The sequence below is a fragment of the Drosophila tropicalis genome, unplaced genomic scaffold, assembly GCF_018151085.1.
Source record: "Drosophila tropicalis isolate 14030-0801.00 unplaced genomic scaffold, ASM1815108v1 contig_805, whole genome shotgun sequence".
NCBI lineage: Eukaryota > Metazoa > Arthropoda > Insecta > Diptera > Drosophilidae > Drosophila > Drosophila tropicalis.
The window spans coordinates 2,327,187-2,353,728 of NW_027173295.1; the positions used below are offsets into that span (position 1 = coordinate 2,327,187).

Sequence of the window (26,542 nt, forward strand, 5' to 3'; positions counted from 1 at the left end):
AAAAACACATTCGTTTTGGTTTTAAAGAACTTTAGAGCAATTTGATGGCAATTAAAATTGTTTTCAATTAAACAAACGGCGAGTAGAAATCAATTTGAGTGAAATGAAAATGAAAATGAAAAGATTAAATCGGTAATAAATATAAAGAAATAACTTAATCGAACAAAATGAAATCTATATAATTGTAGAATGAATTAGGGCAATAACAATTAAGGATTCTTTATGGTATTTCTATCAAGGAAATGCTGTTTGCCTTTTTCTATTGAGAAAGGCGAATAAAGAAAATTTGTTTTCCAAATTGCCGCCCAAAAAATTACAACTGGATACATACATATGCTAACCTTAAGGTCAATACTTTGAATCGCCTTCTTTTTGGCTAACTAAATAGAGCTAATGTAAGAGACATTGGTCATTGCTTTTATGGTACATACATACATACATATTTGTACATTCCCAAAGGTGCTTTGTCATCGTTCCATTAAATGGCCTATTCGATAAAGTATTTATGCACAAATTTAATATCGATCCGAAACGAAAATGATTGGCAATGAATATGCATTTCAGCACGCCTATGTATGTACATACATACATATGTACATACGAATTGCCGCACATTCAACAGTTTGCCAAAGTTTAGTACAAGTTTTAGCACAACAAAACATCACATGGACATCATCGTGTAAAGTAAACTTAACGCCATTTGCACGTACCATCAATTTATGTTGATTGGAATGTATACACATAACTTTGGCCCAGCTAATTAACTAATGCTCTAAGCCATCTAATCAGCAACTTTTATTTTGACCGTTAAGTCTTATTATCCGTCCAGGGGCGGGTCCCTTTACCCCTCCTCTTCACCTATGCCAATAAACTTGTTGCTAATGCCCATTTATACATACAGGTTTTCTTATTTTTATTTCTATTTCTATTTGCTACATGCAAATCAGCCAGAACAAAATATGAAGAGAAAAAAAAAACGCGTTAGTAAAACACTCACATAAATATGTCGAATGAAATGGTAAATAAATAGATAAATATTAAATTTTAACTGGCACAACCACATATGTACATACACACGAGTCTCTCTTTCTCTACGTCTCTCGCGAATGGCTCAAACAAATGTTTTCATTTTGTTATAATTGAATTCTTAATAATTTTCTCAAACACACACGATTTCAACAACATTGATGAACTAAAAGTTCCAGGAATATTGTACACAATAAGAGAGCACAAAAAAAGAAGAAAAAAATATATAGAAATATGGACATACATATATATATGTATGCGTGTTTGTATATAAAATATTATCGGTAAGCGCCTTAAGGCTTTTGCCTGTTTTCATAAAAATTTAAAGCTCTTGGCCACAGAAAATGAGCAGCAACAATTCATTTTGTGATTTATTTTTTGTTGTTATTCGTTTCTCGTTTCTTTCGCCAAATAACTTTTGCCCTAGAAATGATAAACTGAAGCTAGAGCCACAGGCTCTATATCTGATGCTGGAAGCTGAGATGGCTGGCTGACTGGCTGGCTGGTTGGCTGGTTGGCTCTTTGAGTTGGGAGGGTGACCCTATGAATATAATCCACATAATTTCACAGGTCATTGCACAGATTGTAATAAACGACTCCAAAATGATTCACACAGTTCTTGTATGTATGTTAGGAGGACTAAAGTGTGTGTGTGTGTGTGTGTGCATGTACATGCATTAGGATGGTTCAATGTACAATCTCCAATCCTCTTAAGGCTCATTAAATGTTTCCAAACTTTAACTCGGAATAGTTTCGATTCATGGGGATTCATTTCGCAAATATATCAGTTCATTTTTAAATTTGAATCTAATTTATAATTTAAAACTATTTAAAAAGGAAAGAACAGGCTTAATAGCTTTCAATATTACCATCAAAAATTTAAAATTTCGATTACTTAACAAAAAATTCCAGTTAAATTTAAAGCTCTCTCTTAAGAACTTTTATAGTACCACTAAAATACTTAATATTCTACTTTCTCTTGGGTTTTCTTTTTTATCGATCATTTTGAGTTTGCTTACGTTTTACTTTTTATGTGTGTGTCACATCATGAATCACCCTAATGATAATGTACATTGTATGTACATACATATGTATGTACGTATGTACATATGGCAGCTTATGGAAGACAACGGCAAGAGCAAAGCCAAAAGCAAAGGCTATAATACATAGGCCACATATAAAAGGAAGACACGTTTATTGCCAAAGCAAGAAAAAATAAACCATAAAGCATAAAGGCAAATGCCGAAAAACCCAAAAAAAAAAAAAAAACCAAAAGCAAATAAAATCAAACTGAAACTGTTTACCTGGCCAATTGGCTGGCAAATTAGCCAAAGCTATATGTATGTAAAGACTTCACAAATTTGAGGTAAATTTAAAAAAGAGAAGAGAAAAAAAAAACGCAAGTCGAAATAAACCGACTAATGTTTTTTTTTTTTTTGAAATTTGACCCATTCTTGCTTCATTTTTATACCCTTGCAAAAAGGGTATATTAATTTTGGTCAGAAGTGTGCAACGCATAGAACGAAGCATCTCCGACCATACAAAGTATATATATTCTTGATCAGCACGACGAGACGAGTTCAACTAGCCATGTCCGTCCGTCCGTCCGTCCGTCCGTCCGTCCGTCCGTCTGGATCAACGCAAACTCCTCCTAGACCGTAAGAGCTACAGAGCTGAAATTTTGCACCTAGGCTTGTATATACTGCAGGCGTTGTATATCTCGGATTCAGCCGGATCGGACCACTATATCATATAGCTCCCATACAAACCCCAAAGTCACGAACAGTGACTTTTCTCAATAACTTCGTTATGCTATTATCGTGAAACTTAATATTAGAGAGTTTACTATGCCTATAAGCGACTATGCCAAATTTGATCAAGATCGGGTGACTATATCATATAGCTCCCATAGGAACGATTGGTCGAAAACAGTGACTTTTGTAAATAACTTCGTTACTTTTAACGCGATTGCTTTTAAATTAAACATTTCTTAATTTAATATATATGTTAATGACTGTGCCGAATTTGATAAAGATCGGGTGACTATATCATATAGCTCCCATAGGAACGATCGGTGGAAAACAGTGACTTTGATCAATATCTTCGTTATTTCCTATGATTGTAGGCCTTTCTTTCTCAAGCTTAAGCCTTTTTAGATAAAACGTTCTTCCACATTGATGGCTAATAGGTAAGGATAGAGTTACCAAAAAAGTTGCAAGGGTATACAAACTTTGACGCGGTCGAAGTTAGCCCCGGCCCTCTGGTTTTTTTTCCTGCTGGTCCTGATTTGCCTTCTAATGTTGCCCTTCGCCCCGCTGACTTAATTGGCCATGGACACATCAAAGGGGCAACGAGTTATGGGTGTAATCGGAATGCTTTCTCCCTTCCTTGGGGTATTTTCGTGTTTCCTTCGCCTTTCACTTCCATTCAATGGCAACCGCACAGAAAATACAGGCACAGGCGCATATTTTAATTAAATGCGTATTCAATTTTTTGTTTTCTTTCTTACGATTCTCCCCCCTCTTTTAGATTTCACTTTGATGAGCAGTTTTCTTAGGGTATAAAATTATTTTCTCTGAATGCAAAAGGTTTTTACTGTAAGCGCCTGTCCGTCCGTCCGCCCAAGTTCACGCCCACGCGCGCGTACAATGTATTTGGTTCGCTTTTGTTTCTTTTTTTTTGCGTTTTCGTCAATTGTCATAAATCTTGATTAAAAGCGGAAAAAGACAACAGCAAAAGAGGTAGGTGAAAATGTGAAAATTGTTCTATTCTGTTCTGTTCTATTTTGTTCTGTGGTTGCTTTGCATAATTTGCCAGTCGCATTCGCGTTCACATTCACATTTCCGCCAAGCCAAGCCAAGCCAAGCCAAGCAAAGCCGCAAGCCAAGTGTCATCCAAGCACATTTAGTCGATTGTTGCAAGTTCAGTCTAACTATGTTTGTGTATTCTTTCCATGAGAATGTATGTGTGTGTGTGTGTGTGTCTCTCTATTGGCACACGAATTGCATTGCCAAGGTTCGCAAGGTCAATGATTTATTAGTTGTAGTATGTGTTCTCTTCTGTGTCTTTTATCTATGTAGCTTTATCTATCGCCTTCAGGTCTGTCTCTCTGGCTCTATGTCTGCCTGTTTGTCTAAGTAGTATTTCCAATTCTATTGTCATGCTGTTGGCTTTTTTTTTTTTACTTTTTTTCTGCTGTCGGAGAAAAAAAGCTTTATGGATTAGCCAATGGGCCAGCTAGCGCCAGCGTTGAGCTGTCTGTGACAATTTCAGTTGCAATTTCATTTGCCGGACAAGTTTACTTTTTAATGGGCACAGCTGGGCCATAACAATCCACATTCAATGCAATCCAATCCAGTCCAGGTCATGCCAAGGAGTTACTGCATCTATATATATACATATACATACATACAGACATATGTATATGTATGTAGTGGTGTGTGTGTGTATATGGGACACGACCTTCAAATGCAACCCCTTAAATGCACAACCAGAATCCATCAGGGTGAGTCTCTCTGTCGTTGCACGTTTTTTTGGTCTTGTTACTAAGGGCTTCTGCGCATGTGCAGCTGCTTCCACTGGTTCCCACTGCAAGCAAGAGAGGTCTCTTGATTGGTTTGCTTCTTGGCTTCGTTTCTCTCTTCGCAGGTGCGTTATGACATTTGGAAATCAATAGATATTTATGATTAAATGAACTTTTTATATACATTTTTTCACCTTCTTCATCAAGGTTTCAGCAACGAAGCTCTTTAATAACTTTTGTTTAATTTCTAAACTATCATAGACTTTACTAAAGTTTTTGCAGCATTCATTAATTAGTCAAAATGTTTTAAAATTCTTATGTACCTACTTACATAGGTAAAGACTTGAACGATGTAAATATTTTAGGACTAATTTTGACCACCTCAGACTTAGATTAAACATATACAAATATATAATAGTATAGATCGATTCTGTTTAGTTTAAAATGATAAAACAATCAAACAAAATGACCACACTTGGATCTGAATTGCATCGACAACTTGTAAAACTTTTGAATTTTAACCCATTTTAGTTTTAATTATTCTATATATACATATGTATGTATATGTAGTTACTATACTACGTAAGTAAGACAACTATTTTTGACTAAATATATTTTCCCATTAGTCCATATCAGCACTTACTTTTAGAAAACTGAAGAGTATTTACATTAAGCCCTCTAAAATGTTCATTGGAAACGGATGGGAAACAAGTTAAAGGAGGGGGTCAAAGGGAGGGGGGCCCCAGAAGGTTATCGTTTGGTGATATCGACTTCATTTATCAAGCTGATAAAGAATTTATGTATGTACTTAATTTATACGCATTGACTATATTTAATAATGCAAAACACACAAATTGTTTGGTTTTCTTTGCTTTTGTTATTTTCTTACTTAAGTGTAAAACAAATAAATAAACTTTATTGCAATTAAACAATGAGCCAGAATCCAATACACATGCAAATAGAACTCTCTGTGTAAATTCAAGATCGTCATGGTTATTATTATGTAAAAACTAAAAAAACATTCAAAACAATATTCTAAAGTTGAACTAATTAGTGTACAATAAACAACCACAATAATGATAACAACTACGTATAGTAAATATTTTCAGTTGTGTCATATACGGAAAGACCAAAAATATATTCTACATATGTATGTACATATGTATGTATAACCAGATATGTGCTTGTTTCTTCTGCCCATATCCACTTGTCGTAAATGACCGCAAACTTGGCCCCCCTTAGGATGAGATGAGCTCGAGTTAAGTATATTCTATTACAGACTGCACAATATCTGCCCCCCCAGTTGCATCTTCATCTCCTCCTCCGCACCTGAGTGGGATATGCTATACTTTAGCCAGATTATGGAAAACCATCATAATATTCATGTACTTACTTAACTTTCAAGTTCAAGTGCTTTGCAAACAAAAGGCAACTTAAGCGAAAGTTAATAAATACATCTACATATACATATGTATGTATGTATATACTGTATGTACATTCATTTTTTAATTGTTTTGATAACACAAATGACCCATGCATAAGAATTTAGGTATTTTGTTTTTTTCGTTTTAGTGGAGGGTCAAATTTTTGCCAGCCACAGCTGAATGTTGAAGGTAAATCTCAAAAATTAGTGTCGAATCTTTGCTTCTTGGCAAAGTAATTAAATTGCCGGTGTGAGGTGAATTGTGATGAGGGTTTTATGGGCAACAACAACAACAACAATATGTAAGATGCCATACAACCATCAGCTCTTTGGCTCGTAATGACAAAAAAACACGATTGACTTTGGGAAACTAAATTGAACAAAAGGTGTGTTAGGAAATGTACATAATTCAATCCATGTATGTAATATCTATATAAAGTTGTTAAATTTCAATATTTATCACACTCCAATCTCTCTCATATAGTCACTGCAATTCAAAAACTTAATAACTAAACAAATATACAAATAATCAATATTTACATTTTACTTTGTCAATCTCAATACGGAATTAAAATTATTATCAGCAAAAGCCAAAAAGAAAACGAAACCTTCAAAAGTAATGAAATCGCCAATAAAGACAACAACGAAATCTCTAAAAATGGGTGAAAGACCAACTTATAAATTCTCCACAAGTACACAAAACAGAAACGAAACGAATCAAAAGGGCCATTTATGTACATTTCTTCCATATTTTGAAGACTAGAGACCACGGTGGCCGAAACCGAAAAACTCTTTGAACGCTTTTACACTAATTATTTTAACGTTTTTTTTTTTTTCGTGTTTTTCTCCTTTTTAGCGGTACTCACGTTTGGCTTGACTGATCAACTGTGGCCAGGTGGGGCCGACAATCGAAACAGAAACAGAGGCAACACTAACAATAACAACAACAACAACAACAACAAGAAAAGGAATAACAAATTGTTTTTGCACACAACGATCAACGAATGAATCTTTTCTTCTTTTCAAATATTAATGAAGAAGTTTATATTTATGTATCTATGGAATATACAATTTATATATATGTACATATATTCAGTTTGGGAACCACACTGAGAAGAGCACCACCACCAACACCAAAAACAACAACAACAACAAACAAACAAACAAGCAACAATAATACACTTGCCTGAGGGCCTTCTTTCGAAAATAAATATCTATTTTTTATGTATGTAGATAACCGACAGACGCCAAAAAAAAAAAAACAAAAAAAAAACCAAACACAAAATTTAAATTCAAATTCGCTTTTTTTTTAAAAAAAAAAAAAAAAAAACAGAAACAACCGAAATATTTAAGAATGTTTACTTTTTAGATACTTCAATACTAAAAACGTGGCGGCGCTGTGGGGCATACGAGAATCCGCATCAGCAAGAAAGCAAAAAGAAAGAAGAGAATCCGAATCCGAGACCGAAACCGATACACCACCGAACCAACCGCACAAGCAGAGAGTCGACGAAAGACTAAAATGGAACCGAACCGATCGTCGCCAGAAAAAGTACAACATAAGGCAAAATATACTTAAAGCTGCCGCCGACGACCGATCGACCGACAGTCCGACAGACCAACAGACCAACAGATTGGGAGACCAACGGAACGACGGAACGACAAACAGAATGTACTACTGAATGAACTGAATGCCTCATCATGATGATGAATTCGCCGCATTTGGTGAGCAAACAAACAGCCGCTCAGCTGCTCCGTTGTAACTATGTATGTAATATTGAAATGTGTATCCTCTTCCTTCTACCACCCTCCCCCCCATCACAGCACAGGGCACCCAAGTCGTTTTGGCCGATTCTGATGATGATGATGTACGCAAAGAGTGAAGAGTATGACGTGATCGATGAGAAACTACTAAAACGTGCACTTCCACAAAGTTTAAAAAAATTCCATTCGAGCACATGGAGTTATTTTGCCCTTTGCATGTATGCATGTATGTATGTATCTGTGAGTTTGCCGGCTGGTGGTATCTATCAGCCCCCTCTCATCTCTCTCTCTCTCTCTCTCTTGCCACCCTTTCTAACTTCCACTCTGACTCTCACCTTCACCCTCAACCTCTTGTTCACTCTCTCACTTCTCTCTCTCTCTCTCGTGTGTGTGACTCTGACTAGCACTGTGGACATTGAAGTTCCGTTAGGAACTTGGTTTTTTATGGTGGTTAGTTATTTTATACCCTTACCTAAAGCTATTTTGACGCCTGAAACAGAGTCAATCCACCAATTTTTATCTTTGTTCCTCTCTCAAAGGTAAATCTGGTCAAAAATGTTCCTTTTTTTTATACATTACAATGATTTTTAACTCTTCGTCTTCAGTCTTAGGTGATATTAATGTCTATAACTAAAACCATACTTCAGTTTATAATGTTGATACAATTGCAATGGAGTGGCTAACAAAAGAAATTCCTAGTAATCTTTTTCCATACTCTACATATTAAGCCCTAAGCTATTCGAACTAAATTGGAGATCCAGCAAAACTTAGCTTAGGTCAAAAACCCATTATAACCATTTGATGAGATTTTTAATCACCAAAAGTTGAATTCTTAGCAAAAAACGAATTTTTTTTCAATCAATTTTAAAAATTCTGAAAAATTACAAAAAACTATTAACTTTGTCATTTCTTGAACCGATTTTCAAAGATGATATCTCTTGTTAAATTTGGTTTAAAATAAAGCTAATTACTAAGTTATATTTTCATGCAAATCAAACAATTATACATCAAATTATTTTAATAAATTCTTGAAGTTGTCCAACTGATCAAGTCTTCTTTTTAAGTTAGAATCTTTTATTCTTTAAGTCTGCCCGAAAATGCCAATTTCTGCAACAAATCTTAACTAAAATTGATAATTTTTTATGATAATTAATATTTAATTATGAAAATTATCAGGAACTAAGGAAAATAAAATCTGGAAAAATTACAGTTTTTTTTTTTTAACCTCGAGTTGATTAGCAAACAATAGTTTAGTTAACAATGATTTTAATTAATACTTTGGCAGGTGTAAGAGAATTAACAATAAGCCTTTTGTATCATTTAAAGTGTCTGACGCAGTTGTTGACAATATTCCCAAGAAAAGTCACCAACACTTAATAGATAAATGTTGCTAATTGTGGAATTCAAGCTATCATCGATCTAAAACACATTTTATTTTTAGTAAATTTATAGTTTTCTGTGATTATTGGGATTGAACAACAAAAGCTAAGCCCGATCTTGGGGCCAGAGTGAAGAATTTATGTAGGACTTGTTTTAGTTCGAAATTCTTTGTGTAATTCCTATTTTCTTTGGTGTCTATTATTCCTAATTTATAAACTTACTCTGAGTCTATTTTGATTTGGGTTAGTATATCAAATGAGTCTGTTTGATATGAGGGAAATATTTGTTTCCAGCTAGTGTAAATATTTACCAGCTGGTTGGGTTGGCTGTTTGGCTGGTTGCCTCTCGCACAGGAAGGCACATCGTCATCGACGCCACATGACTACACCGGCGAGTGTATGTAGATGCCGCTTATAAATACATATGGATATATGTATGTATATATGTATGTATGTGTGTGCAATACGCATATTTGTTTCAATTTCATTCTTCTTTTCTTTCCATTTTAGCCAAAAAGCATATTTCGACCAAGGAGCCAACAGCTGGAACTGAAGGTGAAGATGGCCGGAGTAGACTAAATAAAACCGGTTGCTTCTGCTCTGTCAGGTGCAAGCTATGCAAATATCTAACATTGATAACGACCCAATCGTTTCCATCAATTGTTGGTTCCTATGTACCTTGGCACTTGGAAGGGCTAGATAGATATGTACATACGATTGCTTAGTTATCTATATGTACATACATAAGTGTCTTATCTAACAAAAAGAAAGAAACAACAAAAATTATGGATATTTTTGTTTTGTTGTAACTTTAGAACTTTACCGATTTTATTATTTGGTTGTGCAACATGCATTAAATGAACAAAGGTATTGAAATTGCATCAATGGCATCTCTTGGGTTAACATGTCACGGAAGTAAATGGTGAAAATTTTATATTACAAATGCCTTCAAAAACCGCATCAAAGTGTAACTTTTTTGGAGACGTGTGGGGGTTAGGAATTTTCAATTCCATGTTTGCAAAATGGCTAATAAATCAAATTCAAAACGACAAGAGACAAATAGATACATATACATACATACATACATACATACATATGTATATAGGTGTATATTCCTTTTCCAGACAGCAACACGGGATGATTGGTAGGTGGCATATAATTTAAACGATGACATCAAAATCAATTCAATCCCAAGACCCCTTAAATCATTATCATAGAACTTTTTCCTTGATAAACACTAAAACAATAAAGAAATTAACAGGAGTGGATTTGGCAGAAAAAGAAGTTCCAGCTTTTTATGGTATCTATATATAAATCGATTAGTAGTTTAAACAATAATGACAAGTAATTTTTAGAACATTTTACATTTTATTGATACTTCGCACATAAGTAAATATAATAACTTCATCTTTTATATATATATTTATGTAAACATTCGGTAAATGCGCCCCTGGCATCATATACTTATGTATGATTTAGCCTACATGGAATATGCAAAAAGTACGAAACGAAAGAGGGAACATTTATATTATCGGCACAAGTTTAGAAAATACTAATTTCAGCTTTCAAGTGGGCAATCAATTTCGGGCCAATGGATTGCGTATTATGACTATTAATAGCATTCAGCGATTGAAATTGAAAATTCTATTTTATGGCCTCTTTGGCAATGGCCACGGCCAACATTGATATAATTTATGGGGTCTAGGTAAATATTTACTAACCGCCGCGTGAAGCTTTCAGTTATTATTATTACTAAATGATTAACGTCTATTTAAAAGCAATTAACAGTTCAATATTGATTTACTCACGCTTCACAGCATTGTTCAGGTCCAATTGGAAGTTATGCTACTAACAGCTACAAGCCGGTTTCATACCCTATACCCTATAAGTAGATGGGAACATGGAAATTTTGCCAATTTTTAATTCGATTTTAAGGCAAAAAGTTGGAATTAAACCATCCACATACTCTAGGGTTTCACTCTTAGCTTCTCCTTAATCTTAATTGGCATTGTAAATCCTTCAACTTTCTTTAATTCTTTTGTTAAAAGGTTATTAATTTGGTTTAAGACACTTTTTTGCTGGATGTAGTGTATTTTGAAGTTGGAGCCTTGCATTTAGCAAGCGGAAATGTTTCTTTGCGTAGATTCTTAACATTTCTCATACGCCCCATGGGCCACACGCAAAATAAAAACCTTATGACTTGACATATCACAGTTGCCAATGTAGTTGTGTGGGTGCCGTTACAATACCACACACACACACGTGTATATATGTATATCTATAGTTTTACGTACATTGAAAGAACATATAATTTAATTAGCACTGGCCTTTCAATTGTGTTCATTATAATTACATATACGACTATTTTATCAGCAGTTGCCGACGCAGCCAAACAGCAATAACAACAACAAAAACAACAACAACGACTATTACGATGACTCTGACTCTCCCCGACTCTGACTACGATAGAGCTAAAGCCGCGACCCATGGTATGCTGGAGTGTCAATAAGTCAAGTGATCTTAATTAATTGAGGTTGATAGTGGAAATGCTCTGCCGCTGGCAGCTTGCCAGAAACAGTTAACGGAGACGGTCATGCAATTAAAATTGGCACACATGCGTATATACATACATACAAACATATATCTTTTACATCCTATATAGTTGCTTACATAATCGCAAATAAATTGTACTTAAGAATGAAATCGGATAAAAACAAAAAACACCACCAACAACAGCATCAACAGAAAAGTATTCAGCCCATTGAATTTAAGTTACGTTTCTTCTTTTTTTTTTTTTGAATTAAGTAACCATTAACAAACTTTTTGTTTGGTATTTTGATCCTTAAGTGTATGTTGCAGAGTATACATATGTACATACTTACATATGTATATGAAAAGATTGCCAAAGCCAGCAAAAAAACAAGAACCAAAAGAAAATGTTACTTGTTTACTTATTTTAGTGAGTTTTTCTTTTATAGATACTAAATATGGGAAGCTCTATTCTCTCGAATACGAGACTATTTATAACTCACTACAATAACACTAACTAACATTACTCATACGACATGTTGTCATGCGTTTTAAACATTAAAAAGAAGGAGTAATAGAAAAGAAAATGCAAGCCAAGCTCTCTCAAAATGATGCAGTCCATGAGTACCTCAAAAATACTCAAAAAACTTTGAAATATTTATATTGCAAACGTTTCATACGACTCTGGAAACTTTAAACAGAAGCGCATAACTAATTTACAAATTTTATTTTCGTTTTAAAATCAGGTATTTCGATGACAGGTTTTACTTGAAATGCAGAACAATAGCTTTAAAATTGTTTATCTGGAACTAAAGGCACAACTGCATATATAATTTCAATATTGAATGTCGCCAATAAACCTATCAAATACAAAGCAAAGAGGGCTTGTCGTAAAGTTAAAAAAGGAAAATGGGTCAAATTCAATATGATTGAATCATGTTGGCAAAGTGACTAAGATGTAAAGCTAATTTCATGCATTTCTATCATTTGCGCAAAGTAAGAGAGTTTACTTCCCACTCAATAGACTCAGAAGAGGGCGGTAACTGCATAAAGCGTGATTTTGAAGCGTAGTCTTTTCTAAAAATAGATTATAATAGACACATATTTAATGATCGCTATTAAATGCTCTCACAAAGAGCGAGCATTATTTTGGGTTTAAGTAACTCTTGGGTCAGCAATTGACACTATTGGACTTTCGATAGCTTATCTTTCAATCATATTCAACATTTATCAATCTATGCATATTAATATATATTTTATGACTAATCACGTGACCATATGATTTAACTAAGATAGTTGCGAATCCAAATATAGACATTCATATTTATAATCTTAAACAATTAAGAAGATAATTCCAATGATTGAAGATTGCTCATTTTATATCAGTGTCCGGTTTTGTTTTTATTTATTTTTTTTCAATTTGCACTGATAGCAGATAATAGAATAGAATCACTATGAATCAACTAAAGTTGAGACTATATCACGGCGACAAACTTAGCCCAAGGAGACAATTTGTAAAATACTCAGAATAGTTTAGATTTTTGAATAGCAATGGAGTTGTTGAAATGATGTCTGGCTATTTTGTATGCAATGCTGCCAGGACGTACAAGCTGACGATGTAAGGCATCACCATATAATTGCAACAATGATGGTTCCTCCTCCAATGGCTCTAGATAGGCATCCAAACCACCAATTAACTGCAAGTGGTACAATTTGAAATGTAAGACGCTGTTTTGTCACGCATTTGTGCGGTTACATACCAAACTCTCATCACAGTTGATAAAACGCATGACCTGAACATGCTCGGACCAAAGACGACGCCGCCATTTATTATCGTACTTCTGGGCCAGCGGTAATAGAACTAGTGAGCTAAATAGCTCATCTCCGTAGCTGGCTGCCTCAAAATGATTGACAAACAGATAGTAAAGTGGCTCAAAGTTGGCCTTGTCCGCGAATTCAACATCGAAATCAAAATGTGTTTGCGCATTCTGAGAATAGAAATCCTTTAGATGACTCTGCAAAAGCTCATGCAATGATGGTTCCAAAAATTGTGAATGGGGACCCATAAAAGCAATCATCAAATACATTAGCTTTTCGAGTGGGCTAACAATTTGTATACCCTGTTGTTCCAATTGCTGGACAAAGGTCAAAGTCAATCGAATAGTAAGACGCTCTGTATAGAACGGAACGATTAATATATTAGTTCAAAACCAAGTCATGGATGGTTTAAGGCTTACCTGAGAATTTTGCAGCTGGATGTTGCTGTACATTCTCCAAGTAATTGCTAAGCATGAGACGCAATTGAAAATATGGCCAATCACGCGGTAGAATAGGAGCCTGAATGTGGCTAAGAGTCAACGAGGGTTCCCTATTATCCTGTGTTGAGACGAAGCAAACAGAAAAACGATAATAAAACATATTTTTTTCACACTTTCTAGCTCTCAGAATTAAACTTACTGCTATTACATGGGGATAGACCATTTCCAGGCATGACTGCTGCAGCAGAGCCAACGATTTCTCATTTAGTTCCATATATTTTTCGTTAAATATGTAAATATCGAAAATGCTCTTTATTTGCTTTGCATCGGCGGTGGATAAACTGCAAAGATAGCTATAGACCAATTGCAACAGCTGTGTGCGGTCCAGATATGTTTCTACGCCATCTGTACACAGCAATTGATGAATGAATCTCAGTTCAGTGCGAGCAAATATATTAGTGGTCAGTATACGATTTAACTTTGTACTGAGCGCAGTTAGATACTCGGCCAAGGGCTCCAATATAGCTGGTTGCATAAGTGTCGCAAATAGTGGCCGCACACGCGTTTCCATTGGATCCTCAAGCAAAGCCCAGACGTTGCTTAACAACTGAACCGGATACGTATCACTTACGATCAACTGAGGCCCACAATCGTGCATTAACACAGCGCCCATGTTCGGTAAAGGGGCATGTGCATGACGTCGATCGCCAAATTGGCGTAAAATTATAGAGCCCTTGCTGGATTCGGATAGTGATTAAAAATTGTTTTAATTAGTCCCCTCAATGTTGTTGGCAAAATAAAGACAAAAACACTCTCAAACACCTGTCAAAACAAATAACAACTCACGTCAACTGCTGTACACATGCAATGAATCCCGACGAATTAGCGTAACTCGGTAAAATGCTTTCCAGGAACAGCGGAAAACCAGCACGTCCCATATAACTATGGCTGGCAAACCATTTAACAGCATACAGAGACGTACTTAGCAATGTCAATTGCGAGAACTACAGTGAAAAGATGGGATATAAATGGACTGTTAATTTTGGCTCCTCTTTTCAGGCTTACATCCTTGGGCAAATCGCTACGCTTTGCCGTGTGAAACCATTTGCAGCAGCAATTGTTTAAGGGTTCCAACAGCATTCTCTGCATTTCTATATCACAAGTGCTGCTTTCACCGCTGGCCACAATTGCCACTAGCAGAGCAGCTGCGTGCTGGCAAATCAGCGACGAACCGCCTACTTCAAGAACGCAATGATTGTAGTGCCAGTCGAGCATTTGGCGCAGAGCTGGCAGGAACTGTCTATAATATTAAAAGCAACAGAATAATAGGTATTAACATTTGATATAGCCACACCTGCCATTTAAAAAAAAAAAAAAGAGCAACACATATATAAAAGCGGCCCATCCAACTCAATCATTCTCAGTTGCAATTGGAATTATCATTAGCCATGATCTCTAAGATTATTGCCATCTTCTTGGCTCTATTCGTGATATCGCACGCGGTAAGTACAGATATTATGTGAGCTTCCTTGCCTTACTCCTCCCTTCCCCTCCTATTATTAGCTTGAAGTGCCGCCCGCTTTAAAGAAGCAGGTTAAGAAACTCCACATTCGTTGTGCTAATCAAACGGGTGTTGCGGAAGGTAAGTCCTATTTATGAAAAATCGAATGAAACTGTTTCAAAATTTATCGTTCCTTTGTCGGTTGACCCCGCAGAAGTTTTACGTAAAGCCCATCAGGCTGGACAGCTGCCCAGCGATCCGGCCTTCAAGTGTTTTTTGTACTGCATGCTTGAAATCTTTGGATTGGTTAGTTTAACAAAATGAAAAACAGCTGAAATGAAATTATTACTACCAAATTGTCCTGCAGATCGACAGTGAAAATATCATGCATCTGGAATCTCTTATTGAGGTGCTGCCAGAGGATGTGCACGCCCAGATTCAGCGTCTGGCCGACGCATGTGGCACAAAGAGTAAATATATTGCATTTACAGATCTAGATCGCTTCTAAAAAAATATTTTTTCTTAAACTTTACAGAGGGAGCAGATGGCTGTGAAACTGCTTATCTGACCGTAAAATGTTATATTGAAACGGACGGGCCATTTATAAAGGGGGCAGTGGATGACCTATTGGGTTAGCCCACTCACCTGTACAAGTCACGATGCACAATACCGAGCAAGAGGAGACAGCGCAAGATACGCAATGCCTCGATCTGAACCCGTATCATTGGGGCCTGCAAAAGTATAATAAAAATAATCAGTATTGTGTCTGTAACCAACCAATTCTCAACACTCACTTTAATATCGTCCCGATGGAACAAATACTGTTGTAATCGCTCGATAACAATGTCCTTAGAAATCGCCTTGGCAATGTCCAAATGAGTACTAATAAGTACGCGAAGAAGCTTCAAGCATAGATACTGCGGATGGCCATAGTACATGCCTGAATTTAGTACACTAGTCCTAAGGGGAGGCACGAAGTTGGTCAACAGTACCTCAAAGAGGCGACTTTCATTAGCCAACTGCCTGGCCACTTCTGGGCTGGTGCGTGCTATCCGTATAAGTAACTTCAAGCAGGAGTCAACTGTGCTATTCTCTGGACGCACTGATGATAAAATGAATCTGTGAGAAGGTAGAATGCAATTAGTTTCAATTCCCTCGCAATTATTATAAGCTCACGTGATCCGTTGCAAGATATTAGTTCTTAAAAGACAATCAATAAGATCCGTTTCTGCCAGCTGAAAGTCATCCATGCTTGTGCGACTCTCGCCTTCATCTTCATCAATTTCAGCTCGCACTGAGGTAGGACTCGAGCGCAATAGCTTCATATAGCGCTGCAGAAATACAAGCGAATTGGGATCACTGCCTGCATCGTTTTCATCCACGGCATCGCCCATTGCCACCTGCAGCGATGGTTGCCAATGACAGTAGGCATTATTGTAAATATAATCCAGGACCACTTCATCCGATTCATTGTAGAATAGACGGGCCAATGCTCGGCTCACCACTTCCAATTGGGCGGGGGCATTGTCATCCAGACCAAAGCGCAATAGGAAAAACATTTTCGATATCGGCAAAGTCAGAACTTGATCATAAAAGCCTTGGTTATATATGCTAAAGATGCCAGCAATGGCACCAAATGCCGATATACGCTGCTGCAGGACGGTAGATCTGTAAAGAGGCATTGTGATAATTGGAGAGACTGCATTACAAAAAACAAATATATATGGGTACCTAGCTAAGCGAAAAAGTTCCTGCAGGGTATAACCAGGACGTTCAGCCTCTTCGCCATGCAAATACAATTCCCGCGAGTCCTGATCTTCATCTTGGCGAAATGTATGTGGCAATAGGACGCCCTTCCAATCGAAACGAGCATCAAATTGCTGGCCAGGTTTAAGTTGAGCTACCTTAGCAGGTATATCACGCATCCAAGCTAACTTGTGCTCCTCGATAAGGTTGAAATTAAGCCACTGACCCTCATCACTTTGCTGGAGTATTTCGTGAGCAGGATTCGACTCTGACAACTTGGGTGGAATGGCCAGCGGTGGTATAACCATAGGAGTAGGCTTGGCACTCGTTTGGAGTTCACGCTTCTTCCCCAGCATGGCAATTAATGCTGGGTCTGCAAAGACAACTTTTAGGATTTCAACTAACACTTAAGCTGGAAAGACACTTACCCAAAGTCTCTAATAACTTTTGCCTTTCGGCTAATATATCTTCTGAACTCATTTGATTGAGCACATTAAGATTTTCGGTATGCAACTCTTTGGCCAGCTTCTCGTCTTTAATAATGGAACTTTTTGCCCCAAAATCCTCTATGTCAATTTCCATCTCATGACTGCTATTTGAAAAATTGCTGGTTCTCGGCTCGCCCATCATTTGCTGTGCAAAGATGCTTCTAGGCTTGTTGGTCTCGGTCTATAATTGGGATGTAATATCTAAGCTCAATACATATGTATTATATACCCATGGACCAACCTTGTCCAGTTCGCGCTTGCAGCCACTGTTTCTCTCCGTTATTTCACCCAGCACAGTGTCAATGAGATTGGGGCTAACCTTGCTGCCCCGCACGTCCCCCAATATATTCTCATGTATTTCATCAAGAAGAATTTTCTGGTTTCTCACTTCATCCTCCTGCATCTTCTCATTCTTTTGGAAAGTTGCAGCTTGAACTTTGCTTTCAATCTCTTGCTTTTGTTCAGGAGCACGGTTAAGCTTTGCCTGCTCCCGCTTCTGGGCAAAGACAGATTTTTTCGCAGCTGGAGCTAATGTGAAATTTATAAAATTAATTGTAAGTAAATTTCAAATTTTTAGTCAGACCAACCTGGTACGCGGATAACTGTTGCTGCTGGCTGAAACGATGGATTCTTTACCTTCTCAGCATTGAATTCGGCTGCCATCCGAAGAACATCTTCTTCAGTTTCGCCCGGCTTTAATTTTTTAAACATTTTCAAGTGATCAAATGTCAGCAAATTTTATTTAGAAATGAAAGTGAGGACCGGCAAACTAGAGATGGCTTATCGACTCCGATAGGCAAGTTCAATAGCAAGACCAAGTATCGATAAGTGATGTAAAAAATACTAAAGATATTATCAAAAATACCAACTATCGATTGCCTATTATTTTACATTTAATTCTGTTTTTTATTTAATTCAAAAGCACAAAATGTCTATACATTTCAACACATAGCCAAAACCAAATAATAGTTAAGGCAATATCCTAAACAATTTACAAGTTTAAGATGACTTTGACAATAACGTCTCTTTTATTGACAATTAAAAAAAATATGTTCAGTGTAATAATGGAAAGCAACTTTTAAAAATGGTGCCAAATACAATGGCCACACCGGAAGCCAGCAGGATAAATTGTCTCGGAAAACTCCATCCGGAAACTGCAATCTATATATTGAAATGAGAAACTTTGCAGCCCAAAAATGTTATTATCCTAAAATTAGCATCAACATTCAACATGGATATACAAAAGTATATATGCATTCTGTTTTTTGAAGTATTATGAACATTGTAATATGATAAATAATAATAAAGACTGTGCTAGTGAGAGGAACTATCTGTTTGTCACTAGTCGCAGCCGCTATTGTGAGTAAATAAAGCTTAGTCAAAGAAGCTTTTAGCCACTATTCAAGTTATACACTCAACAAAGAGTGCAGGGAAAGTAATAGTTAAAATTTTTAATCGAAATAAACAAGCATTTTGCCCTAGTCAAAATGAATTCATTTTCGTTTCACAGTTCCCAATTTCAACATCAAATCTTTTCGGACCTGCTATGTTTTTTAAATAGTATAAAACAACATAAACAAAAAACACAAAAATGTAAATTAATAGTATTACGACAAGCTTTTGATCGCGCTTTTGCTTTGGTGTCCACAGTTTTGATAACGTAGCGGTTGAGAGAGCTTTACCATCTGCATATCTCTCGGTCTGCTTAACAGTTGCCATCAGGCGTTTGTAGTTGTTTGGCCCGTACAGCAAACCGTACCCAACAAAATTACAATGATCTCTCGCCTGCGTTTTGCCAATAGGCGAAGTCAATGCGCCAGCTATATAAGGGACTTATCAACATCGCACACACGTTCCGAAAAGTATGAGTGAGTATTGGGACTCTTAATTGATTGTGAAAGCTTCTTTATTATTGTGGCGGTGCTGGTATATTACTTTCTGTTATTTAATTGGTAAACAAGAAGGCTCGATTAATGTTAGGCATTTCATATACTCTATATGGTCAAACAAATATTTATTTTGACCGATCGAACCGGTCTGACCAGAAATGCCTTTTCCCAAAGTGAATTTCATCATGTCAGTTAGCGGCAATAAAGTTTGCTTTAGAAGTGAACTGATATACATACCTATGCTGTTAGGGTATCAAAAGGATCTAACCCCGCCCATAGAAAAAAGTTTCGTAAGAAATATGTTTATAATGTGTACATACATACATATATCAGCTTCAAGCTAAACACAAATATTTTCTAATTAAAGCAATTAGACAGCTCAAATTAAGACCTCACGCAAAATGCATACATACATTTGTATCAATCTATATAAAATATATAATAAACATTTTTTTTGGGGGATGACTGATAACTAATCGACAGCCTAGTAACAAATATACATATGTTTCAATTGTGAAATTGGATTTTGTTTTGGCCGTTCGTGTTTAGCATAGTAATTGAAACAATTTCAATTCTGTTTAAAGCAAGACAACTTTTAGTTTGCTTATGGTAGGGTATCAACAAATGTAGCCAAATTAGCCATTTCTTTAGAATTTAGATCCATCCACTTGGTTGGCCAAAATGGGTTGGGCCATAGAGAATATATTACTTAAATAAGTTTCCTGACGTGTTTCCAGGCTAATTCCCAATAGATTAATAATCATTTTTTGTTTTGTTTTAGTTGCAAAGTGCTGGTGGTGGGCGGTGGCTCCGGTGGTTGTGCCATGGCTGCCAAATTAACAAAACGACTGGGAAAGAATAATGTTATCATACTGGAACCGGCCGAAGTACGTAAGACTTTTCATTTGTATTTTGTACGAGTGTAACTCTAAAATACACTAGTGGTTACCTTTTTTTGTTTTTGTTTTTGCAATAGAAACATTATTATCAGCCCATGTTCACACTAATTGGTGGTGGCATGAAACGTTTGGAGCAATCCTATAAGCCCATGGCTGATGTATTACCCAAAAAGGCAAAGTGGCTTAAGGAGAAAGCTGTCGAATTTGATCCCGATCAGAATGAGGTTCAAACTTCGTGTGGCAATACCATAAAATATGATTTGCTTCTAATTGCAACTGGATTGCAACTGAAATACCATACGGTAAGGAGAAAAATAAAGAAAATTTGTCTTTTTTATTCACCAACAAATCATCAAATCAATAAATTAGATTCCAGGATTGTTGGATGCCTTGAGCATACCAAATGGCAAAGTATGTTCAATTTACTCACCTGACTATGTGGATAAAGTCTATGATTGTCTCCGTAGTACAACTGATGGAAATGTAATTTTCACATTTCCCCATTCACCGGTTAAATGTCCAGGAGCACCACAGAAAATAGTCTATATTTCAGAGCACTATTTCCGAAAGGTATAGCGTTTTTTAGAGTTCTATTTGTTAAGACTTGTAATTTGAAACTCTCTTCTGTTTAGGTGGCCAGGCGGAATGATGTTAATATTGTTTATAATACAGCATTGCCAGTTCTCTTTGGAGTAAAGCACTATGCCGATGCTCTGTGGCCCATTGTAAAGAAACGTAATATTACCGTCAATACCCGCAGAAATCTAATTGAAGTTAAGCCTGGCCAGGATATAGCAGTCTTTGAGAACCTCGATAATGGCGAACGCTTCGAAGAGAAGGTAAGCAAAGCTTCTGACGTTTGTCTATTGAACAAATTTATGACAATTGTTAACAAATTACAGTATTCAATGCTTCACGTCACCCCACCAATGTGTGCTCCCGATGAGCTAACCAAATGCAAGCAATTGGTTAATGAGGCGGGATTTGTAAATGTGGAGAAATCAACTCTGCAGCATGTCAAGTATCCAAATGTCTTCGCCATTGGTGACTCATCAGGAACACCCAATTCAAAGACCGCTGCATCGGCAGGTTAGTAGTAATACGCAAATTATTATAACTTAACTTTATGCTAATTTTGTTTTATTTTTCTTTAGCTGCTCAGTCGCCAGTTGTATTTCGCAATATGATTTCGGTATTGGATGGCAAACCTTTAACAAGCTTCTACGATGGCTATGCCTCCTGTCCTTTGGTCACTGGCTATAATAGATGCATTCTGGCCGAATTTGATTATAGTCTCACACCATTGGAAACATTTCCGGTTGCCCAGAATAAGGAGCGTTACTCAATGTTCATCATGAAGAAAGATCTAATGCCAATTCTATATTGGAAAATGATGTTACCCGGTTATTGGAATGGTCCGGCGCTGATGCGAAATCTATTATCTCCCCTTAAGTTAAATAAGAGCAAATGAACATTCTTGTATCAAATGGTTTTTGGCATACATTTGATTTTTGTCAAGTTTTAGAAAACAATTTTTTAAAATATAAATAAACTGATGTGATTGAAAAAGCATCTTTATTGTCTTTGTCTGAATGTAAACAGCACGGGGAATTTCATTATGAGATTAAAGGGCTTGGCAACAAAATTCTGCCGCTGCGTTTCACCACCATCACAGACATTTAAGTACATGTGGACGACTATATGGCGACCACTGAAGCCAAAGAAATCACTGAGAAAGTTGGTCATTGGATGCATGGGCGTAGGCAGATTAGGGCAGGGGAGGGCAACTTAGCCAAGTATTCAATTGATTTAAAGCACTCGACTTGCCTTCCAATGAAGTCTTTAGACAATTTATGAAAGATAAATTCTTGAAATTTGGCCTAAGATTATGTCCTGAAGTTTTTGCTGCCATGAATTTCTCTCTCTCTCTCACTCTATTTTGCGTGAAAATTATGAGGTTATCTCTTTCTCATTTGAACTAGAAGAAAAACAAGACACACAAATGGATATAAATGATTCATCCCTAAAAGTATGCAACACTTGATCGAACAACACTTTTTCAATTTGCTTAGCCTGATGGGTTAATGGTTTATTTACGATTAGTATTATGACTTATTAGTAGCTTAGATCCAATCATATTCCTTAGCACTTTCTAGCTTAGCAATCGAAGTTTTTTTTATGTCTTTTGCGAATTTCAATTTATGTATTTAGAAAGTATTCATCAAAGGACACCCAAGTTGGAAAACAATTTTAGCCATCCTCTTACTAGCTAATGCTACACCAAAGTTTGGTAAAGAAAATTTTTAAATTATTAATATTAACCAAAAACAAATAAAAAAAAAAACATATTTTAAAGTCATTTACCTTTTGTGTTATTGAAAAAAACATCCCAAACTATAAAATTTTAAAAAGATTTCAGTGTGGTTTGTTCTGTATTGAAAAGAGTGTCGTAAAGTTGTAATTTTTTTGTTTAAAATAAAACAATTTTAGCGTAGAAACTTTTTTAAAACAGATAGTTCTTGGATAGTTCTTCAAAAACTACCTCTACAAGGTAGTGCCTCTAAAAACGAAAGCAGCGACAAAGAGCACAGCACACAAATTACATTTTATTTTAGAAAATATTCCGAATAATTATACAAATATCTCAACTCAGAGTCCCTGGTTTTCCAAAGCCGAACCTAGAAATAGTAAATGATGAGTCAGTTATGGCGAGATTATAACTCTGTGTTTCAATTATGCAATTCAAGCAAGTTTAATTTTTTATACTGCAGGATTTGATCTTCTAAAGCATTTTATTTTGATTTATATTTCCATTTTGAATTCCAATAGATATTGGTTTGGAAAATCTCATATTCTTTATTCCTTTATTCTTTATTTGAATAGCTTCTTTGGGAATATCTGTGTAAAAGAGTATTTTGAAATTCGACATATCTTAGGATGTAAGACGTTTTCATAGGGCAATGCTTTTGTAAGACAATGTTTATTTTTTATATTAAAAAAACAATAACTTCAAATAAACTCACGTTGTTCAAAGATATACTGAACCGCCTTTCATGAAACAAAGACTAATCGGCGCAGAATTGATACCCTTCTGATCCTGACCTGAAAAATATTTTCAATAATTTCTTTTCAACATTTAACTACAAAGAAAATGACCAAAACAATTCAAGAAAAAAACGTCATTTTGTCAATGAAAATTCCTAAAAACTCTCAACTAGTTCAGGATCAGAATTACATTCTTGGTAAACTTTAATTTTAGACAATTAGTGATACTTGCCGGCAGCAGGAAAGGAATTGGCATCTTAATTCATAATTCTATATATGTATGTATAAATTTATAAGTATTAAATGTTGAATGATTTGTTAATAATAATAAGTTAAATTTTAAAAAAACAAACAACAAATCCTTTGCTAGAAAATATTCTTTACCACCTACAAAGCATTTCCTTAGATAAAACGTAAGTGTTAATGTCCTTAGACCTGGTAGCAGCTCCTTAGAATATTTCCTCTCATATTTCAACCTGCCTCCCCATAAGGCGATTTCAAGGTCCATATAATAATTTCTTATCTCTCCATCGCCAAATGCCACTCAATTTGACTATTGGAGAAGATATGTACATATATATGATATATGTATATAGTAGCAAATCATTGTATAATGACAGATAATGCCAGAGAGCAATAACTTTTTAGGTTGTTGTAATGATGGTCGAAAATATGACAGCTCAATACAGGAATCATACGAGTATATATTTTTCTATACAGCTGTCAAACTTACCAAAAATATATATCTAATTGGCCTCTATTACTCTTGTTTTTTTTTTTTTTTTTGTGTCCAGGATGTCATAATAGTAATAATAATTGCCTAGTTAACGCCTGTCTACATATGTATGTGCATATAGGGCATATAAATTCATCATGTACATATATGTATAGTTATTAGGGATTTTCCATAGATTGCATGATTTGATGAAAAAAGTTTGTTAATAACTGCCCCCGCCTCCACACCCCTTTTGCACGCCGCGCCCCTCCCTAAATGGGTGGTCTTGGGTGGGGGATGCCTTTGGAAGGGGGGGGACACCACATCCGAATGTTTAATTACACCATGCTGTTGATTGATAGAGTGATGGCCAAGGCGAACGGGCACGTCTCGTCAGGCTGGGACCAGCAGCGATGTCTGACGTAGGTTTCCGCTGATAGCTGATGTTCATCATCAATTGAAGGCAAGCTGGCAATATAAATGAAGCCCTATTGACTGATGGCCAAATTAGCTACGTGGGAGACCGAAAGATCGGGATTCGCGTGTGTGTGTGTGTGTGTGAGACAATGCAGAAGAGACAACTTTTTAAATATAGCTCATTTTAAATCTAAATGTTAATAATATTTAATAATAATTAATAAAGAATGTCCCCTGTAATGCACGCAGCGTCTAAATTAAGTCCTAAATGATAAACTACTAGAGGCAAAGAAAAAAAGGGTATATCTAAGTTATCACGATGAATGCAACAGAGAAAAGAAAGTCATTGGCTTCTTCTATCTCTCTCTCAATCTCTTGTTGGGAGCTACAGGGTATCTTAAGGCCGATGCCCTCCATTACGGGAAATTTTTGGTTAGCAACAAATGCAATTTCGCAATGGCGGCAAATTTAAATCTGAACACAGACATTCTCGTCTGTACCTCTCTCTGTCTCTATCTCTCAATCGTGTGATCTATCCTGATCACCATTCTCGGAAGTACACGCCTTTAGATAAAGAAAAAGAGAACAACAAAAAGAAAAGAAATCAATTGTCGTTTAGTTTTGCAGCTGCCGTTACATCAGATTCTTTGATACATTGCAAGACTAAGTGAAATGCAAATTGAATGATTTCTGAAGGCAACAGGTCTGCCAAAGCCAAAGACTCGAAACTCGTACTTCGAACTCGTATTCGCACTATGTCTCTAGGGGCTCCATTTGGGCACACTCAAAACTTGAACACGACCAACGACCAAGTTCATTCTGGATCCTTAGTCTTTGGAGACACCGCAATAACCAAATCAAAAGCCGTACAAACCAAATAAGTCCAGTTTTTAATTAAGAAGTTTTTAATCATTTAAAATAAAAACCAGACATGTCTATACTCTTTTGCTGAGATTATAGGCACACATCAAGAAAATTGTTCAATTTGTTTAATTGGCATTTAATTAAGTCAATTAGTGGCCAAATCTTTTCGACTAGTCAAAAGTAAAAGGTTTGCTTCTGAATGCTTCTTAAACATACCTAAAAAGGGAAATATTGCAGACTTTGGTTTCACATATCACTTACACAAAGTGTAGTATATAGTTCTGATGAGTTTTCTTCCCACCTGATTTTCGTCCTTTCCCAAGCTATATTTAGTTGGCTTTAGTTTCTCTGTCGTCACTTTGCTTGATGCTATAAGGCGCTATGATGATTGATCGGATTCATCTCATGTCCCTTGAGGCATAGGCATTCCAACTGTACTGTGAGATACTTACGCATATATACATATGTATGTATCTATGTACATACCATATGCAAGTGGAACACGCATTTCATTTCCAATTCCAAGCTAGGAATATTAATGAGAAAAATGTGTTATAAAAATAATTCGCATAAATTTGCATTTACTTTTTTCTATGCTCTTTTCTTATACACTCGCTAAAAGGGTAAAAAAAAAGGAAAAACTTAATTTTACTCAATGGTTCTCAATCAAAAAGAATCAACTAGTTATCAAAGCAAAATAGAAAATGAACTTTAAACTCGAATTGAAATTGAATATGTTTAGCAGTAGCTGAACTATGTAAAATGGGAATAAAGCGCCCCCTGAAGTATGCAATAGATGTATAAATAATTAATTTTTCAAAGCACATAAAGGATTTTGTAAAAAGTCCTGTAGATAGAAAATTGTCTTCAATGAAAACACTCTGTTTAAATAAATTGTTAGCTAAGTTAGCTAAAAAGGAATGCTTTAGCAATCTGTTGCATACTTTAGGGGGCGATAGTTTCCGACTTTGTGCTTTGAATGGTCATTTTGTTCGAGTTAATTCTATTTTGATTTCTTGAAATGCTCCAGACATTTATCATCTTATAGGGCATACGCAATTCGGCCTTTTGCAAAT

At 35.9% G+C, this 26,542-nt stretch overlaps 4 protein-coding genes across 8 annotated transcripts in view; 2 read left to right on the forward strand and 2 right to left on the reverse strand.

The window, feature by feature from the left end:
- Nucleotides 1–7,475, reverse strand: part of Ncc69 (sodium chloride cotransporter 69) — a 34,035-nt gene extending 26,560 nt beyond the window's left edge. For 3 of the 4 annotated variants that reach the window (XM_068293784.1, XM_068293783.1, XM_068293781.1), the window contains exons 1-2: nucleotides 7,335–7,475; nucleotides 7,159–7,186 (exon numbers count right to left, since the gene is read on the reverse strand). The gene's annotated coding sequence lies outside the window, so the exon portion shown is untranslated. The remainder of the gene's footprint in view (nucleotides 1–7,158; nucleotides 7,187–7,334) is intronic. The other variant, XM_068293782.1, reaches the window with a different exon arrangement.
- Nucleotides 7,476–13,019: 5,544 nt separating this feature from the next.
- Nucleotides 13,020–18,404, reverse strand: LOC137579980 (RNA polymerase II-associated protein 1). Its single transcript, XM_068293892.1, has 13 exons — nucleotides 18,225–18,404; nucleotides 17,879–18,165; nucleotides 17,578–17,818; nucleotides 17,135–17,522; nucleotides 16,580–17,071; nucleotides 16,198–16,522; nucleotides 16,049–16,134; nucleotides 14,968–15,202; nucleotides 14,749–14,906; nucleotides 14,102–14,639; nucleotides 13,882–14,020; nucleotides 13,405–13,817; nucleotides 13,020–13,341 (listed from the first exon to the last, which is right to left on the reverse strand). The coding sequence occupies exons 1-13, from the start codon at nucleotides 18,346–18,348 to the stop codon at nucleotides 13,168–13,170; spliced, it is 3,600 nt and encodes a 1,199-aa protein (XP_068149993.1). The 5' UTR covers nucleotides 18,349–18,404; the 3' UTR covers nucleotides 13,020–13,167.
- On the forward strand, nucleotides 15,264–16,183 carry Obp69a (Odorant-binding protein 69a). The gene is made up of 5 exons (XM_068293893.1): nucleotides 15,264–15,404; nucleotides 15,466–15,544; nucleotides 15,618–15,709; nucleotides 15,771–15,873; nucleotides 15,939–16,183. The coding sequence occupies exons 1-5, from the start codon at nucleotides 15,351–15,353 to the stop codon at nucleotides 16,037–16,039; spliced, it is 429 nt and encodes a 142-aa protein (XP_068149994.1). The 5' UTR covers nucleotides 15,264–15,350; the 3' UTR covers nucleotides 16,040–16,183.
- A 751-nt stretch (nucleotides 18,405–19,155) lies between the features above and the next one.
- Nucleotides 19,156–21,997, forward strand: Sqor (Sulfide quinone oxidoreductase). 2 transcript variants are annotated; one of them, XM_068293804.1, is made up of 7 exons: nucleotides 19,156–19,499; nucleotides 20,308–20,413; nucleotides 20,503–20,727; nucleotides 20,795–20,995; nucleotides 21,058–21,264; nucleotides 21,328–21,514; nucleotides 21,580–21,997. In XM_068293804.1, exons 1-7 carry the CDS (start codon nucleotides 19,411–19,413, stop codon nucleotides 21,894–21,896), a joined length of 1,332 nt encoding a protein of 443 aa, XP_068149905.1. In that variant the 5' UTR covers nucleotides 19,156–19,410; the 3' UTR covers nucleotides 21,897–21,997. The 2 variants fall into 2 exon arrangements, with proteins under 2 accessions (XP_068149905.1, XP_068149904.1); XM_068293803.1 differs by having other exon boundaries at nucleotides 19,168–19,505.
- Nucleotides 21,998–26,542: the final 4,545 nt, after the last annotated feature.

Excerpts from the sequence above, each read along its gene's own strand:
- Obp69a (XM_068293893.1), top strand. The coding sequence starts at position 15,351 with ATGATCTCTAAGATTATTGCCATCTTCTTGGCTCTATTCGTGATATCG. Across the intron at positions 15,710-15,770 it reads TGCTTGAAATCTTTGGATTG|ATCGACAGTGAAAATATCAT; the intron begins GTTAGTTTAACA and ends ATTGTCCTGCAG. Across the intron at positions 15,874-15,938 it reads CGACGCATGTGGCACAAAGA|AGGGAGCAGATGGCTGTGAA; the intron begins GTAAATATATTG and ends TAAACTTTACAG.
- LOC137579980 (XM_068293892.1), bottom strand. The coding sequence starts at position 18,348 with ATGTTTAAAAAATTAAAGCCGGGCGAAACTGAAGAAGATGTTCTTCGG. Across the intron at positions 18,166-18,224 it reads AACAGTTATCCGCGTACCAG|CTCCAGCTGCGAAAAAATCT; the intron begins GTTGGTCTGACT and ends ATTTCACATTAG. Across the intron at positions 17,072-17,134 it reads GAACTTTTTCGCTTAGCTAG|ATCTACCGTCCTGCAGCAGC; the intron begins GTACCCATATAT and ends GCCTCTTTACAG.
- Sqor (XM_068293803.1), top strand. The coding sequence starts at position 19,411 with ATGATCTCTCGCCTGCGTTTTGCCAATAGGCGAAGTCAATGCGCCAGC. Across the intron at positions 19,506-20,307 it reads ACACGTTCCGAAAAGTATGA|TTGCAAAGTGCTGGTGGTGG; the intron begins GTGAGTATTGGG and ends GTTTTGTTTTAG. Across the intron at positions 20,996-21,057 it reads CAGAGCACTATTTCCGAAAG|GTGGCCAGGCGGAATGATGT; the intron begins GTATAGCGTTTT and ends TCTTCTGTTTAG.